Source organism: Mus musculus, chromosome 10 (genome assembly GCF_000001635.26).
Source record: "Mus musculus strain C57BL/6J chromosome 10, GRCm38.p6 C57BL/6J".
Lineage (NCBI taxonomy): Eukaryota > Metazoa > Chordata > Mammalia > Rodentia > Muridae > Mus > Mus musculus.
In genome coordinates, this window is record NC_000076.6 from 105,566,918 (window position 1) to 105,584,644 (window position 17,727).

Here is a 17,727-nt window from a genome sequence, read left to right on the forward strand (position 1 = left end):
AGTGCTCAGGTGGAATGTCGCGGCACTCTCTTACATTAATTGCCTGGGGAAGACACCCCAAAGTCGTTTAGCCCAATGACAACCTGAGGCAACTCTAGTCAGCATGAGGAGTTTAGGTACAGCATCCTGTATGTCATCACCAACGGAGGGGACACAAAAAAGTTCCCCGGGCACAGTAATCTCTACCGCCAGCACACAGGAGCCTGAAGTACAAGGATCACACGTGTGAGGCCACCCTGGGCGACAAAGCCAGACACTGTCTCTTAACTAATTACCAGTGAACGAATCCTAGTAACACTTTTCATAGATGAATATGGCGTCGAATATTACCAAGAGGTAAATCTGAGTTAAATTCTATCTGCGCTAGGGCGACCTAGCAATATTTTCGTAGCAGACTTCACAGATTCCACGTACTTTTACCTGCTCAAGTGGCGGCACGCTTGCCAGGGGGAGCAGCTGCTGTAGTTGCTTTGTATCTGTACCTCAAATAAAAGCAGCTGCTGTCTAGACGGACTCGCGACTAGTGACTCACTGAGTGTCACAGCCTAGGCCTGAAAGCACAGGCAAGTCAAATCTTCAAAGGAGCCATCCGCCATCAAACCTAACTACACCTATACTGACCCCCCAATATCACGTCTTTATCGGATAATCAATCTCAATGGCGTCATCCCTTATCTATCTATCTATCTATCTATCTATCTATCTATCTATCTATCTATTTATTTATTTATTATTGTTATAGCTAAACTCCTAAATAGGTACAACTATCCACACAAGGGACGTTTTTACATTCATTTACTCACGGATTCTTTTCTTCAAACCTTCAACATGTGTCCCATTCTGAGAATCCGTTAAAGCAAACATGTTACATTACTTTCTCAAGTGACATACCTCCCCCCACCCCCCAAAAAAAAATCCAAGAAAGTTTTAAGCATTAATGATAATTCGTATGATAACAATGAGGTTATAGTGACATCAGTAGGTCAGCCAGGGATTTTTCAGAAGGCCTTATGGGTAAACTCTGTCCTCTCCTAATATTATGAAGGTACCTGATTTGGAGGTAACGCCCTCTGGGCCTGTGGTATAAACAGCTGGACCTTGAACAAGTGCTTTCAGTGCACCGAGCAACAACACACATTAGGAAAATAACTGTGCTTCTAACGCATGCTTGAATCCAAAGGGTATGTTTGTTTTGAGATTACAGCAGCAGAGAATTTGGTGTCCCCTCAGAGGCACATTACCTTTGAAAACCTAAGTACAGGTAAGACAAAAGTTCTTGGAATGACAATGTAAACTAATAACTATGTCTGTGTCAGCATATGCATGTGTGTGTGTCCGAAAAAAAAAAAAAAAAAACTAAGAGACAGATGGTTGGCAGGCAGTTTCCCCTTCGGCTTTTCTGTATGTCCTCCAGGTCCTCGTATTGGGGTCATCTGTGATGATTAAACGCCATGTGACAGGCTCAATGGAGGTGAAGGAAAGCAATCTACCCTGGTTTTACCTAGTTGTAATTTTAATTTGCCAGAAAGAAATGCACTTGTTCAAAAGAACAAAATGAGCCATTTCCAAATGAGTTTGACAGATCAACCAAAGCTTAGCAAGAAAAATAAAATGTTACGCAAAACAGTTCATAAACTGTAAATTGCTTCCAATTGCATTTTATTTTATAATGATATGGGGAACGGAAAAAAGAAGCAAAGCACTACTCTTGTGTTTGATTTCTGATGATAAGGACATGAGATTTACACACAATCTATAATTTATAAAAAAGCAGAAATTTCCCTTATTTATTGTTTTTTGTCATATACATGTACTCATTTATTTTACCTTAATATGCAGAATGATGTTTAACATACAAACCAGATTTCCTGATAGTACTTTCAACACGTGGAACATTACGCTCTGTTTTGACATAGACTCTCACTGTGTATCCCTGGCTAATCTGGAACACTAGCCTGGCCTGGAACTCACAGAAACCTTCCTGCCTCTGCCTCTGCCTCTTACTTTCTGGAAATAATGGCATGAGCCACCACATAATTTCAGAGGTAAAATACACTGGAACTTAAAACATAATGTGTTTGGATTGATGCAGAGAAAATCTATTGGAATCATTCTTTAGTGAAGCTAATGGTAAGATCAGTCATGTCTCAGATGATTTTTTTTTGTCATATCATATCAAAGACCACACTAACACCATCCTTAAAACTCAAACAGAAAAAATACCTGAATACTAGCAGATGTAAAGACAGGCTTCTGAAAAATCATTAATCCACCCTCTCCTAGCATGACAAAGATGCCTATTGACAGATAACATACTCTTAGCCTATGATAAACAGCTGTCCCGTGGTCACAGACATACATCTTGAACAAGTGCTTTCAGTGGACTGAATAGCAACAGAGTCTCTTCCTTCATTTCAACACTGTCAATCAAAATCATTATGAACAAAGCCCTCACTGCGGTGTTGTATTTATAGTCCTATGAAAAACTGAACAAGGAATGTGTTAGAGTTCTGGTTAGATCATGGCCAGATGTAGTGATGCGAGCATGTGGTCCCAGCACTCAGGAGGGTGAGGCAGGAAGATCAGGAGCGCAGGGCCAGTCCGGGCTACAACAAACTGAGACTCCACCTGAGGTATCTGAAGAGGGTAGTCGTAGTCACAGAGGAAGGAAAAGAAAGGGATTTCTTTTCAAAGGCCTCAATAAAATAACTAAGATAAATAATGTTGAGGACCATTCTGGGTTTAAGAATAGAAAGTTGTGGGGCTGCAGCAACGGCTCATCTGATAAAGCACTTGTCACACAAACCAGAGCTCTTATCTCCAGAACACATGGGCAAGCCAAACAGGTATGGCCATGTTTGTAATATGGCTGGAGAAGTCAAGCCAGAGCAAACTAGCTAGTTGGCCTGGTGGCGTTCAGTTATCTCCAGGTTCAGTGAGAGACCGACTCAAAAGATAGTGTGGAGAAAGAACAGAAAAGATACCTATGTCACTTCAGGTCTTCACATGTAAGTTCTGTGCTCACGAGAGCACACACACAAACACACACACAGAGAGAGAGAGAGAGAGAGAGAGAGAAATACAGACAGACAGACAAGAGACAGAGACACAGTGACAGACAAAGAGAGATAGAGAACAATGCAAAACAAGCATCAGTGACATAAATCTGCAAGCTAGTGTCACATGCACGTTGCAATTTCGAAATCTCAAGTTGTCATGTTTTATTCTTCCACAGCCATGAATTATTCTACTCAAGAGAAAATTTAAAAAATCTGCACATTGTTCTTGCTCCATATCTGTATCACATAAATGGGTACGTCACCCATGAAGTGATACGTGGGCAATCCAATCAGAATCCAAGGCATTTACAAGTTATCTTGGCACCAAGCTGACTTCCCCCAGTATGACCTCTGAGAAGCTTCTGGCCACATTTTAAAGGGGACAGTGTGTGCTGATGCAAGGTCAGCCTCAACAAGTGCATGAGAGAGAAAAGAGATAGGGGGTCACAAAAGGTATCTGTCTGTATTTCGCACACTCGTGAACATCAAGTTTCTCCAGAGAATGAAAAGGATCACTTAAGGCGTCACATTGAGCAGAACTTAAGATGTGCCAAGCATTTCACATTGGTACCACAACTTCAGATTAAGCAGTCATTACCTTATTCTAAAGCTGAGAGGAGAGAGAACAAGGCTGAAAGCATGTATGTTTTCTCATCAGATACTGTGAAGTCTGCCCTGGCATCACTCATTTCCACACACTGTACACATATTCTTAGGTTTACCACCAAAACACTTGAAAGACATTGAGTGGCTACAGTGCGGAACTGATCTTTGCTTCAAGAAAGCTTTATGTTGCCACCTAACTTCCAACAAGCTATATAAGACATAAAAATGATTATCAGTATACCAGTTGATAAACTAAACTGATCATGGTGTTTAAAACAAATGGCAACTTTGAGAAGTACATGAGCAATAACACTCACACTGCAACAATAATAACACCCTACTAAAGTAACGGCCAGATTCTTCAGGCTACAATGCAAGGTTCTAATTTAGCGAAGCAAGTCATGCATACGAGCCATCACCCCCTTATGTGTGGTTCTTGCTACTTCCAGGGGCTTCAGTTCCAGAACTGTACTCCACTGAAGTTCCTGGGGGTCATCACAATGCACAGATATAATTTAAGCAATGCTTTCCATGTGAATCTCTGCAAATGGAAATGGAGTACTGGAAACCAGCCTATCACACTGTCGTTTCCACGTGGCTCCCCCTCTTCGCTTCCCTCTTCACACACCAGCGAGCTACAGAACTTACGGGGAAAGTGCATTTGCAAAGCCACAGTTGACAGTGCACCTTGGCAATGAATCACATTCGCATGCTGAACACACAACAAATAAATTCAGTGTGGCATAAATATGCACCTGATGGTTCCTCGGGAACACAGGAATAAAGTTTGCTACCCTTAAGATTTCACATTTTTAAGACCTTGCGGTTGCATATGTAGTTTTGCCAGAAAATAATTTTTTTCAGAAAATAATTTTTAATGCATAGTGAAGCATAATTCATACTTTAGGCCCTCAGTGTTCTATAGATACATGTCTAAATATCATATTGGACCTGCTATCAATGATATGAGAAAATTATCACAGGAAATTCACCTATACAGAGAGAAAATAGAAGACAAGGATTGGTAACACTCACTGTGACCTGTAACAGGGGGAGGAACCTATAACAAATTCTAGTCATCAAGGGCAACTCATGTATCATCATCAGCACAGCTGTCTCCCAGACTCACTGTCCAAACAGGTCAGGGTGAGTGGGAGACCTACAGAAAGCTGCGCCTGCACACTGACTTAAGTTTTAGTCTCCATTTTTAAAGGAAGTGGTGCCTTTATCCTCTTTTAAGAACTGGGCAGCAGTTAAGCGTAGTCAAGAGAAATGCTTGCTTTATCATAATGTTCAACAATGTGACAGTATTTCCGAGTTTACTTTCTTCCTAAGCTCCGTATTCTTGGTTTCAACACTCCCTCTTCCAGATCACCACCCCCCAGAAGAGTCAGCCACTGCCCTGACTCATCCCTGGACTCATTTTAGCGAAACCTGAACAAAGCATTCCCCATGGGGACTCTTAAAATAGCAGGTGCAACATCACAGAAATCTGAAGAGAGAGAAAGGCCAGCAGCCCAGCCTGCCTCACTCTTGGACCATTTCTGAGAGCAGCTGAAGTCAGTACACTCTTTAAAAAGTTGAGGAAAAGTTTGTCTGCCAGAGACTATCAGCCAGTCTCTGCTGGGCACAATGCAGAAACACATCAGGGGTGTATGGGGTAGTTCTGCAAGTATCATCAGGGAATTTCATAGCAGACATGAGGGTGGGGACCAAGATCCCCTGATTTAAGACATCCAATCACTCTTAGCAGGAGAGTGGACCGAACAGAGTATATAGACTATGGCTGGCTAGCAAAGAGTATATACCCTTCCTTCTCGGACTGTTGTCAACCACTTTGCTGGGTTCACGAGCTTCCTCGCCCTAACCCTGGAGATCCATTCACTCCCCTACGCCCAGAGAGGCTGCTGAAAGGCTGTCAGAGTAAATCTGTGTTCACTTTTTGGATGGTTTAATTTCAATGGAGCATGAAACACTCCAGGATGGTTAATAAGTTTAGCCAGGCATGCCGTTCTCCCCAATATATTTTAATTATGCATCTGTTTTAATTGTAATCAGATTAAGTCACCGGAAAGGCACAAATTGGGAGTTGTCCCTAATGGCTATTGGAGCTTTTCATCAGTTTCTAAACACTAACAATATATTTTAAAAATAGGTAGAGACATCAGCACAAGGGTGATATTTTTCCAAGCATCAATGCAGTTTCTTTGACAACACAATCCGGGTCTCATTAGCCACCCAAACTAACCCAAATACAGAAGACAACTTCTGTCTCCAGGGCGTCTTCTTCTGCAATTAGCACCAGCGAATCACTAATGTCTCATGCAAAACGCCCAAACAGAACTGAAAGCCCACGTTTTTATAAAGGAATTCCCCATGATGCGTGAGCAAGGTTGGGGGAGCGAGAGATACAACCAGCAGCGAGATACAGCTCAAAGTTTACTATCATACACGTCAAAGAGAAAGTTGACTCAGAGTACGCGCGCTCTTTCCTCTATTTGGCAACTGTCATATGTGCGTTTAACTTCGAGAAATCAGTGTCCTATCAATAAAAGGAAACCACACGGGGAGGATCTTCTAGGGGTGCAGAGGTGCTTCCTTCCAGCCCACACGTAAAATCGCTTAATATGCTTTTTCTTTCTTTCTTTCTTTCTTTCTTTCTTTTTTTTTTTTTTTTTTTTTTTTTTTTTTTTGCACCAAGGTATACCAAGGATTGTTATTGGAATTTTTACTTTGGCTGGTTGTTTGTTTAACGTGGGTTCATTAAACAGTCTTCCAAATTGCCTGGATTTCCGCAAAGAAACTTAAGCGCCTGCCAACCAGCAAGAAGCAAGCAAGAACCTGCTGCAAAGTAGGAGCGGAAACTCGTTCGGCCCGCCCAGCGCGCCTGCGTCCGTCCCGGCTGTTTGCTTTAGGTGTTACGGTTTCCGTGTCGCCTAAACCTTCAGGTGCAGATACCTGTCCCCCCAACCCCGCCCCCAAGACGCGCTTCAGCCTGACAGCAAGCAGTACCAGAGCCACCGAGGAGCCCCCACCCCACCCCCGTCGCACCGCAGCCATTGCCCCTTTCTCTCACCCACTTACCTGTCATCGTAGCAGAAATCAGCACTCAGGGTGTTGAGATACAAGGCGAGCCCCAGAGCGCTGCTCACCAACTCTGCAATCATCTCTCCACCGCCTTCCCTCCGGCTTGGCTCCCAGCGCGAGCGCAGCAGCGGCAACAAAAAACAGAAGCATCAATCCCCACCTTCCGCCGCCTTCTCCTCCTTGGCTGCACTTTTCCCCGGCTTCCCCGCCCGCCTCCTCGTCCTCCCTCCTCTCCTTCTTCCGATCCCGGGCTCCTCCTCGGGGCGCCGGGCTCCGCTGTTCCTGCGTGCTCCGGGGGTTGCGGGCTCACACCGCTCTCCCCATACCCGACAACCGCGAGAGGCAAGCGGCGATCGGCTTCACGCCCCCCGGCGGAGAATCGGGGCTTGTCCTTTTCCCGCGGCTCGCGGTCCCCACCCTAACCCATGGCACTTTGGGACGCCCTAAGGTAAAGGACTGCGGAGATAGAAGAGTGCAAGAGGGGGGACCAAAGGGCTGGACAGAGCGAGGATCTGGGACCAGCGGGAGGAAAGGAGAGACAGAGAGAGAGACCGAGAGAGAAAGGGGCGGGTGGGAGGGACGAGGCGAACCGCCTCCCTTCGCCGCCTCCCGGGCGCACGACTCCGGGGCCGTTCGCAGCAACTCGGCCGCCACCGCGGCTGCGGCACATTCACTCTTTATTGGTTCCCTCCCGGACCCCTCTCCAGTGAAGTGAGAAGCGGCGACTGGGGACTCCAAAAGCTCCCGCGTGGGGTTCTCGTCGCGGCCCCACGCGCCTGCGTGGCCAGCCCACCACCCTAAGCTAGCCCGGCCCCTTTCTCCACCCAGATCCTCCCCGCAGACTCCTCCCTGTCTACCCCCACTGGCTGGAGGCTCCGCCCACTCTTCTAGCTGCTCCAGCCTGGTACTCTGGCCCCACTCTCTTCTTCATCTTCCTTCACCTTCTTTTTGACTCTGGAAAGCCTCCCCCAAAGCCCAGGACAAAGATGACTTTTGGAAGATTGCCCAAAACGATAGCTAGAGTGTGCCCTGGGCTCTGGGAGATGGAGGAGAGAGGCGACAGGAGGAGTCAATGGTTTGCCCAGTGCTGCGGGGAGGCGCTTTGCACGCTCTAGATCGCAAGCCAAACGTCTAGTGCCAAGAGCTGTCAGGCAAAAGACTGGTCAGCTGGAGAGACTTCTCGGGACGCGGAGAGGTAGAACAGGTTTGCAGAGCGCTGGCAACCTCGGTTGACACTAAGGATCTATTGCCCCGCGCGCGCGCGATGCGTGAGCTGAATTGGGATGGAAGGGCCTGTTGAAGAGCCAGGGAAGCAGCGTTTAGGAGAGAGTTTTCCGAGGCCACGCCGTGACGGTCGACATTAATATTAGTGGAAAGACGCGTGCCCCGCAGTAAGATCATGAAAAGGGATCCAGGAAATGAAAGAGGAGAGGCAAGAAGGTAAGAAACACCCACGCGTTCCTCAGAAATTGCGTGGGGATGGGTGTCTTTAGTGGTTCAGGACTGTCAAGCTGACTCTGAGACTATAGAAGAGACCACGCTAATGCAACCCTCTACAACGGCATCCTTAAACCCAGCAGAGCGGAAAGCTAATGCCCTTTCCTTTCCGCCCGGATGCAAGACTGGATGGAAGGCATCCAACATGATGAAATACGGTGCAGAAGAATGGTCTGGGCAGAAGGAGCGCTGGGTACTAAAGTTGCATGACCAAAGAGATCCGAGAGCTGTCTGCCACACCCCCTTCCTGCCTGGTTCCCTTTCTGACTGCCCTGGTCGCTCCCTTGGACTATGATGAACACGACTGCAGCGCCCCCTGCTGTGGGGAAGCTACAGGGCACAGAAAACACGTCCTTGCAGGGCTGACTTCCAACTTCCCCTTTTGCACCTAACCAGCAAGCTCTTCAAAGATAATAAGGAAAGTGGACTCCCTGGGTATGTGGCAGCGATCTGAAAAGTTTGAACGCCTGCAGAATAAGGATGTCTGACTTCACAAAGAAATCGTTTGGAAACTGACAAATGTGTGTTCAACCTCCAACAGGCAAATTGTGATTTGATCAAAATATTATGAGCACGTAGGAAGTTCTCAAATAATATATTGAAGATGGTGATTCTTGTTCTTCAGTGCTCCCCGGTATAATGTATTTTTTAAAGTTTTTTTAAAAATCATACCAGTTGCTCCATTCGGATCCTCTCTGACCTTCTTCTGAGCTTATGTATTGATATTGGATCCTGGGGCACTGGGGGAAGAATAAATACTTAAGTCAGATACCTAGATTTGAGTATCAACTCAGCTATTAATTATTTGAGTAAGTTGGGGCCAATCACCTCCTTCACCCCTCACTTATAAATACTACTTTGGTTGGGTGAGTTTCCATGTAAATAAAGCATCCAGAGGGGGACTGGTAAGTGCAATAAGTTAGCTGTTATGATTTCCAACGTCATCCTTTTACTTCTTAACTAATACTTAGACATTCCTCTCTAAAATACATACCATTACACCCACACTGTTCCACTCTTAGTCCGAGCCATCACCAAAATACACCCATCACATCCACAGAGCGTTAGTATCTCCTGCACAAACTAATCTGATGGCCTTGTAAATGGTCTTGCTTCTACACCTACCGCCCCTGCTCCAAGCATTTACTTGAGGCTCCAGACAAGCAGCTTTAAGTTCAATCACTCCACTTAAGCGTGTGTAGTGCACATAGAATAAAACTCTCTTAGTCTGGCTCATATGGTCCTCCCCCTCTTCTCAATGTGTTCATCTGTGTATGCCTTCTCTGGAACCTTCTTTTCTCTCGTACCTGGAACTGTTTTCTCCCCAGACATTTCTTTGGCTACTTTCCACTATCTTTCAAATGGTATTTCTTCAAAAATTCTTTCTTGTATTTTATAAAGCACACACACACACACACACACACACACACACACACACACACACACACATACACACCCCTCTTTCCCATCATCCTTTATCACTTCCTTCTAAGTATCTTTGTCTGCTTGTTTGTTTGTTTGTTTGTTTGTGGAGTTTTGATTTTTTTTTTGAGACAAGGTTACTCTGTGTAGCTCTGACTGTCATTGAATTCACTCTGTAGATTAAGCTGAGCTCAAACTCAGAGATCCATCTGACTCTCCCTCTAGAGTGCTGCTATTAAAGGCCTGTACCACTACTACCTGGTGATAGGCACACATCAGTTTATTAACTAATCCCTTGAATTTCCATTCAATCTTCATAAAGCTTGTCCCCTCATCCACAAAGTGCCCAGAGCCCATAGCATCTGAACATTGTAAAAGAAACTTCTAAAAAAGGGTAAACAAGTAAACAATAAGAGTATTTAAGTGTGATTATAGAAGAGCTGAAAGCCCACAAATATTCATCAGGAAGAAGAAACTAAATTGTTGTCTATGTTAAAGATGCCAAAGCCAGAGGGAAGAAGGGTGACATTTCTTGAGTGCATCACTTCCTCGGGAAGATCCATGATAGGAAATCACACAAGGACAGCTTCTTTCCTAAGACTTATGGGCATACAACTACTAGAAAGCTTTGGGTTCAGAGAGCTAAAATCTTGTGAGCATTTCTCCATTTCAAAGGTCTGATAGTTTTAAAAACATTAAGTGTGGCTTCTTCTACAACCATCCAGCCCCTCTGAATTGAAAGCCTCAGAAACTGAGACATGCCATAAAATGGTACATCTTGAGATTCTTAATAGACAGCAGACTGCACATCCTGCCACGCTTGAAAAAAATCCAGTTTCTTGTAACAAAAACGCTATTATACTTTAACGTATGTCTGTGTATCCTTCCTGTGAATTAAGCCATGGGCTCTTGTGCATTGCTCTCCAAGGTCTGAGAAACAACCACTGCTTGCATTTTCTACCTTTCTCAAGCAACTCCAAAGGGAAAATTCAATTAAATATGCCATCACTACCCCTGGAGGTCATTTATGATCACAGAGCCTCCTTTTAGCTTATTAAGGTGCATTTATCCCGTGTGGGGGAGGCTGCTGCTGCTTCAGTTCTGAATTTATACATCATTTATTTAAAACTACTGCAGCTGTCCACAGTTGAAGGAAATCAGGCTGGTTGTCTTAAGCTTTCTACCTTAGACACAAGTTTGTCCCACCACCAAAGTGCTAAGCCCTTATTTTCCTGAGTAGGTCTTACACATCTGCTACCTTACCACTTCCTCAATGAATTCCATTTTATAGTCGACCAGACCTAGCCTACATTTGTTCTGCATTCCCGGGGCCTTTGTTGTATAATTCATACCTTTGTGGTGCCAGTTCCTCGGGGGTAAAGATTTCCTTATTTTCCTAAGACATTTTTAGTTTATTGTGCAATCCCATCTTCCCTTTGGGTGTTGCATAAATATTAACTAAAAGTCTACATCTGGTGTTCGTCGTCATTTCTATTTGTCCTAATATAACTTCGCTTTGAACAATTCATTCGGAAAGTGTGCCAAGGGTGAAATGTGGCACATTAATTCCCTTTGCACTACACAGAGTGCTTTGTAAAATGCCCACGGATTTGGTTATTTATGAACAGAAGATTTGCACCTCTTCCTTACAGTCTCAATTCTAAAGTTGCAGCAGGCTAAAGTAATCACCAACCCCCATCTGTTTTCTGCAAGGGTATCCAGGAATCTCCTGCTCAAAGCTTAACAGATTGACCAGGTAGCAGAAAAAAAAAAAACTAGCTCAGCAGGTGAAACTGCCTGTTCAGGGAGGTCAGAACAGAGAGCTCTCTGCTGTGGGGACTTGTAAGCTCTGGGTTGTGCTCAGGAAATAACACTGTGGGAGAAAAACAGCAGACCGTGGATGAAATGTGGGTCATGGAATAGTGGGAGGCTCGTGGGCTGAGCTGTTAACTAATGACAGTAAAAGCATTGGCTGCACATGGCTACTGTGAGATGTTTCCCAGCGTATTCTAAAGCATCGTCCCACAGACGTGACAGCATGTCACCTTGCTTTATCCCCACACTCGTGATCTATTAGGAATAAAATTAGGGGATTGCAACCACAGAAACAGGTCCTGTCTCCCCTGTCACAAAACCAAGCCTGTTAAGAAGCAGCTGCTACCGCTATAATGATCACTCTAGGAATGTCGCTTTCCTCCCAACCTCCAGTTCAGAGAAAGAGGAGGTAGAGAAAAAGAGGGGGAGAGTATGAATTACACGTTAATAACCAGATCAGAAAAATTACAAAGATGTTGGAGCTACTGATAGAATTCAGAAGCTTGTCAAAGAAAGCAAGGCCAGACAACCTTCTTCCTAAAAACTCTCCAAATGCGTTCATGTGTACTGCTATAAACAGTGATAAATAATACAATCAACAGCTTGATAATTGCTTGGAGTTTTGACTAATAGTTTCTGTCTTGGCCTCTGTAAAATAAAAAATAAATAAATTAATTAATTAATAAATAAATTAATAAATACTACAAGGAAAAATTCACTTGAATGAGAATGTCTTTTAGATTAAAGCTTGCCATGAGTTTTCCTTTTGAAGACAACTTTGTAGAAAGAGGTATTTACATTCGTACTGTTCAGCATCATAGACAACAACCACTTGCAGCTCTTGAGCAGTTAAGATGTGGATAGCACAAACTATGGAATTAAACTTTTAGTTTGGGTTACTTTATAAATTATGTGGTCTTATACAGTTACACAGTCCTCTGCCATTTAGAGTTTTTTTTTCATAGTTCTTAGTCATGTGTAACTAATGGCTATGCTTTCAGACAGAGAAGCCTAGCCTGGGAGGGCCTCCAGGTTGTAGAATTCTCTCCTACGTGCCTTATCAGGATTCACATGAAAGCCAGTTGCCAGCATTCTCCCTCTGGTCAAAGCTTTGTCATGAGTCATTTCCTCTGATCTTCAGAGCTTCAGCCCAACTTGCCTTTATTTATAAAACAACTTCCACCTTCTGAGTATTTTTAGTTATTAGATATTATCCTGAGCGCCTTCTGTTTATTATCTCACTAATCTGAGAGAGCTAAATAAAGAAGTAGAGGCACACATGGGTTTAGTCAACAGCCCATGGTCTTGTAGCCTCTAAGTAGTGACACTAATATTTGTAAGTCACAAAGTCTCTGTTTTGGTCATTCCTCAATAGAGTCTTGATACCCATTCTCCCGTTCAGGAGTCACACTTTTCTTAGCATCAAGGGAAGGAACTACAGATAGCCATGATGCTTTAAGTATATTTAATGTTCTACCTCTCCTACATTTCCACAGTTCTTTTTGGATAAATTACTGTGAATATTTTTATTTTTGTGAATGTCATTTTTAAAGCCACTTTTGTCTCACTCTTCCACAATCTAATGCAGAAACTTTTAAAAGACTCTACATAATCCCAGAATCCATGCTATCTATAAAAGGATTATATGTTATCCTATGTATAAAAAATTATAGATTTGTACCTAAGATGTATTTAACCAATCTATTATGAAGTGACTGCAAATTGATAAATTATTATTTGTATTATTAGAAAAACTAAAATCATATTTTCAACCATTAAGCCCATTATAAGAAAAAATCAATGTATTTAAAACTTTTATAATAGATTCATTGAGTTCTTTATTTAAACATTAAGTGCTTTCTAACTTGTAAAGCTGTTCCTTAATTTAGTAATTAAGTGAGCTACTTGTTTATAGACTTATAGAAACTTACATCATCTTGTTTTTCTGAATGCTTTCATCTTTTTTTGCCCTCTTTAATCTATTCTTTATTTTCAGCAGATTTTACAACTTCAAAAGTATTTAAAACTTAGCCTGCAAAATAAAAACATCTTCATAAAAGTTATGAAGACCCCGTTCTAAAGTATACAAGCTAAAGAACTGATTATGTACCACAAAAGCTGTGAAGCTGAGATCTTAATTTTCTTGGCACTGGGTTGCAGCCCTTGGGTTGAAGAGAGCAAACGGTGAGTACCACACACACTTCGGTTGTCATTACAAAGCTAAGCACCACTGCAGAGCCTGGGATCAGGAGATCTTCCTTCTATGGCCTGTGTTAATCTCTGCCAGGGCTGGACAGAGTGTTTACACTCCGTGCCAGTGACTTCTCTGTACACAGGCAACTGCCAATCTTTTTGTCACTACAGATGAATTCACGTGCAGCGGTTTGCATGAGAATAACCCCTACAGGCACATAGTTTTGAATTCTTTCCTCCCCACCTCGATAATGGATTAGGGTGTATACCTTCTGGGAGGAAATGAATCACACGGGCAGGCTTGAAGACTTCAAAAACTTCCTCATTCCCAGTGTGCTCCTCTGCCTCCTGCAGGTGAATCAAGCTCTCAGCTGTTCCTGTTGCTGTGCCTTTGTTCTGCCATCATAGACTCTGACCCTCTGAAACCATAAACTCAATTAATTTCATTAGCAAGTTGGCTGGGTCATGGTGTTTTGTCACAGCAATATAAAGGTCACCAATACATGGCATTTTATAGAATTTTATACAAATGGAAATAACACAAATTACATTTTTCCCTTGTTTGACTTAGTTTACATAATTATTTTGAGATCCAAGAACATAAACCGTGGTAGTAAATTCATTAACGCAATATGAGGACTCTGATCTAGCCTGCTGGATTACCACTATTGAATATTTTATCTCCCCATCTAGTGTGGAGTGATACTAGATACTAGAGGCAAGTAGTGATTTTGCCATTAGCCACAGATACCCTGGGCCATCATATAGAGTTTTTGCATATTGAGTTAAGATTTATTTATTTGTTTGTTTATTTATTATTTAGATAAGGTCTATGAGACTGTGTTCTAACTTGTGATCCACTGAATTCCATATCTCTTTGTGTTTGACAACTATCCTAATATGTAGCTGAAACACGGTTTCTTTAGACAACTGTCGAACATTATAATTTCCAACATTTGGCTCCTATGAACAACAATGCTATGAACATTCACAGAAATCTTTGCACAGACATATGCTTTCTTATCTTTTGAGTAAATATGTAGGAGTGTGATGTCTGGGACATTTGGTCAGTAGCGCTTAATGTTTTCAGAGACTTCTAAACTGTTTTCCTATGTAGGACATTTTTACATTCTCACAAGTATCTGTAATTTAATTTTGGACTTTCCAGTAAGTGTGTAGTGGCATTGCCTTATAGTTTCAACTCTCATCTCAATAATACTTAGGATGTTCAGTATCTTGTGTCAATATTCAATCCAAACGTGTCCTTGACAACATGCCCATTCAAATCATTAGCCTATATTTCTCTTGTTTTGTTTTTGTTTTCGTAGCAGATGTATTAGCTCACTGATCCTAAGTCAGAAAGACACTATGGTTCATTGTTTTTACCTCCAGGCTGCTGAGGGCCATGGCCATGCACAAGGAACAACAAATGGTCTTAAAACTCATGGAATGTTGTCCACTGGTTACCACAGCCACGCTGGATTTTCCTCGGTAGGGAATGACCCCGAGGATCACGTGTCCTGAGGACTTCATGCTGTAATGGAGTTCTGCTCTGCTTGCTGCCCTCACATCACTCTTAATCTAAGAGAACTCTAAAGAGGCTTGCAGACTCTCACTGGGCAGTATCTCTGGCACTCACAACAACATTGCTTGATTCCTTTCAGGCATTGCTGCTGGAAGAGATTCAACTGATTCAACACCACCCTAGAAAAGAATCTAGAGACATAGATTGTAAGTTATGACAGCCGCCCTTGGAAAGCATTTGGAAAAATAAAATTGTGAGTGAAGCTAGGTTAAGATGCTTTTGCTACAGGCTCCCAGTGTAGAAAATCTTAGGGAACAATTTGAAGTTCAAAAAGGCACACTTTTATTTGTTAAGCTAGGGACCTTTTATGGTCAGGGAATAAGAACAATGGCAGCACTGGCTGATGATTCACAATGAGGCTGGACTGATGATTTCTTTCTTTCTTCCTTTCTTTCTCTCTCTGTCTTTCTTTCTTTCTTCCTTTCTTTCTTCTTTCTTTCCTTCCTCCCTTCCTTCCTTCCTTCCTCCCTTCTTTCCTTCTTTCTTCTTCTTTCCTTCTTCCTTTCTTTCTTTCTTAATTTCTTTCTTTCTTTCCATTTATTTATTTATTTATTTATTTATTACTTATTCACTTTATATCCTTCTCACTTCCCCCTTTCTGGTCACCCTCTCCCACAATCCTTCCTCCATCCTCCATCTCCTTCTCTTCTAGGCAGATGAGAGTCCCCTTGGCTATCCCCCCACTCTGATACTTCAAGTCTCTGCCAGGCTAGGTGCTTCCTTTCCCACCGAGGCCAGACAAAGTAACCCAGCTAGAAGACCATATCTCACATATAGGCAGCAGCTTTTGGGGTAGCTCCCATTCCTATTATTCAGGATCCGCATGAAGACCAAGCTGTCCATCTGCTATATGTGAGCTGGAAGAGCTAGTTCCAGCCAGTGTATGTTCTTTGGTTGGAAGCTGAGGCTCTTAGAGCCTCAAGGGTCCAGATTAGTTGACTTTGTTGGTCTTCTTGTGGAGTTCGATCCCCATCAGGACCCACAGTCCTTCCTCCTATTCTTCCATGAGTCCCCAAGCTCCATCCACAGTTTGACTTTGTGTGTCTATATCTATCTGAGTCAGCTGCTGGGTGGAGCCTCTCAGAGGACAGCCATGCTAGACTCCTGTCTGCAAGTATAACAGAGTATCATTAATAGTGTTAGGGATTGGTACTTGCCCATGGAATGAATCTCAAGTTGGGTCAGTTATTGGTAGGCTATTCCAAAAATACCTTATTTTGCTTTCACCTTTTCTGATATGATTTAATAAGAATTGCTGGTGAGGAGATATGCATTCTGAGGATTTAAAGTAGGTCTGGATGATTTTTCTATAAAAACTGAGATTTCTGTTTCTTTTAAGATTCTTATAAGAAAATATTTGATCTTTTCTTTGTAACCGCAAATCACTGCCTGCCAGTAAGAGAAACTGGCTGAGAAAACTGTCTTGCTTACTTACACTTTGTTAATCTATAGCAAGTTGCTTAGTTACAAATGTATGTAGGTTCTTAGGAATAATTTTTTTTAACCTGTGCTACCTAACGTTATTTCTTGTAAAGGTGTTGGGGAACACACTGTTTCTTCATAGTCATTTCCTGGAAGAAAACTAGATCATAATCACACTGTAATTTTATACTGCTTGAAAGGTTTTGCTGGGATATATATGCCATACAATAAGGAATAAAGTTGTTGGAACATTGTTCCTTCCATCCATCAACTATGTGTACGTATGTATATGTGTATAAATGTATGCCAGAATCTGGAAAGAACCCAGATGCCCCTCAACAGAGGAATGGATACAGAAAATGTGGTACATTTACACAATGGAGTACTACTCAGCTATTAAAAAGAATGAATTTATGAAATTCCTAGCCAAATGGATGGACCTGGAGGGCATCATCCTGAGTGAGGTACCCAATCACAAAGGAACTCTCACAATATGTACTCACTGATAAGTGGATATTAGCCCAGAAACTTAGGATGCCCAAGATATAAGATACAATTTGCTAAACACATTAAACTCAAGAGAACGAAGATCAAAGTGTGGACACTTTGCCCCTTCTTAGAATAGGAAACAAAACACCCATGGAAGGAGTTACAGAGACAAAATTTGGAAGTGTGATGAAAGGATGGACCATCTAGTGATTGCCATATCCAGAGATCCATCCCATGATCAGCTTCCAAACGCTGACACCATTGCATACACTAGCAAGATTTTGCTGAAAGGACCCAGATATAGCTGTCTCTTGTGAGACTATGCCGGGGCCTAGCAAACACAGAAGTGGATGCTCACAGTCAGCTATTGAATGGACCACAGGGCCCCCAATGGAGGAACTAGAGAAAGCACCCAAGGAACTAAAGGGATCTTCAACCCTATAGGTGGAACAACAATATGAACTAACCAGTACCCCGGAGCTCTTGCCTCTAGCTGCATATGTATCAAAAGACGGCCTAATAGGCCATCACTTGAAAGAGAGGCCCATTAGA

The 17,727-nt window shown here is 42.8% G+C and overlaps 1 protein-coding gene and 1 long non-coding RNA gene across 4 annotated transcripts in view; one reads left to right on the plus strand and one right to left on the minus strand.

The window, feature by feature from the left end:
• Tmtc2 (transmembrane and tetratricopeptide repeat containing 2) overlaps positions 1-7,562 on the minus strand; it is a 386,817-nt gene extending 379,255 nt beyond the window's left edge. The window contains exon 1 of one of the 3 annotated variants that reach the window (XR_380404.3): positions 6,750-7,556. Coding sequence is in view for 1 of the 3 variants with exons in the window: in NM_177368.4 (NP_796342.2) it covers positions 6,750-6,832 (83 nt within the window). In the remaining 2 variants the exon portion in view is untranslated. Of the gene's footprint in view, positions 1-6,749 lie in introns of all 3 variants that reach the window. The other 2 variants (XR_003948700.1, NM_177368.4) reach the window with 2 other exon arrangements.
• Positions 7,563-7,633: 71 nt separating this feature from the next.
• Gm15663 (predicted gene 15663) lies at positions 7,634-16,953 on the plus strand. The gene is made up of 3 exons (NR_038032.1): positions 7,634-8,770; positions 13,486-13,670; positions 15,072-16,953. It is a non-coding gene; the product is annotated as a predicted gene 15663 (long non-coding RNA).
• Positions 16,954-17,727: the final 774 nt, after the last annotated feature.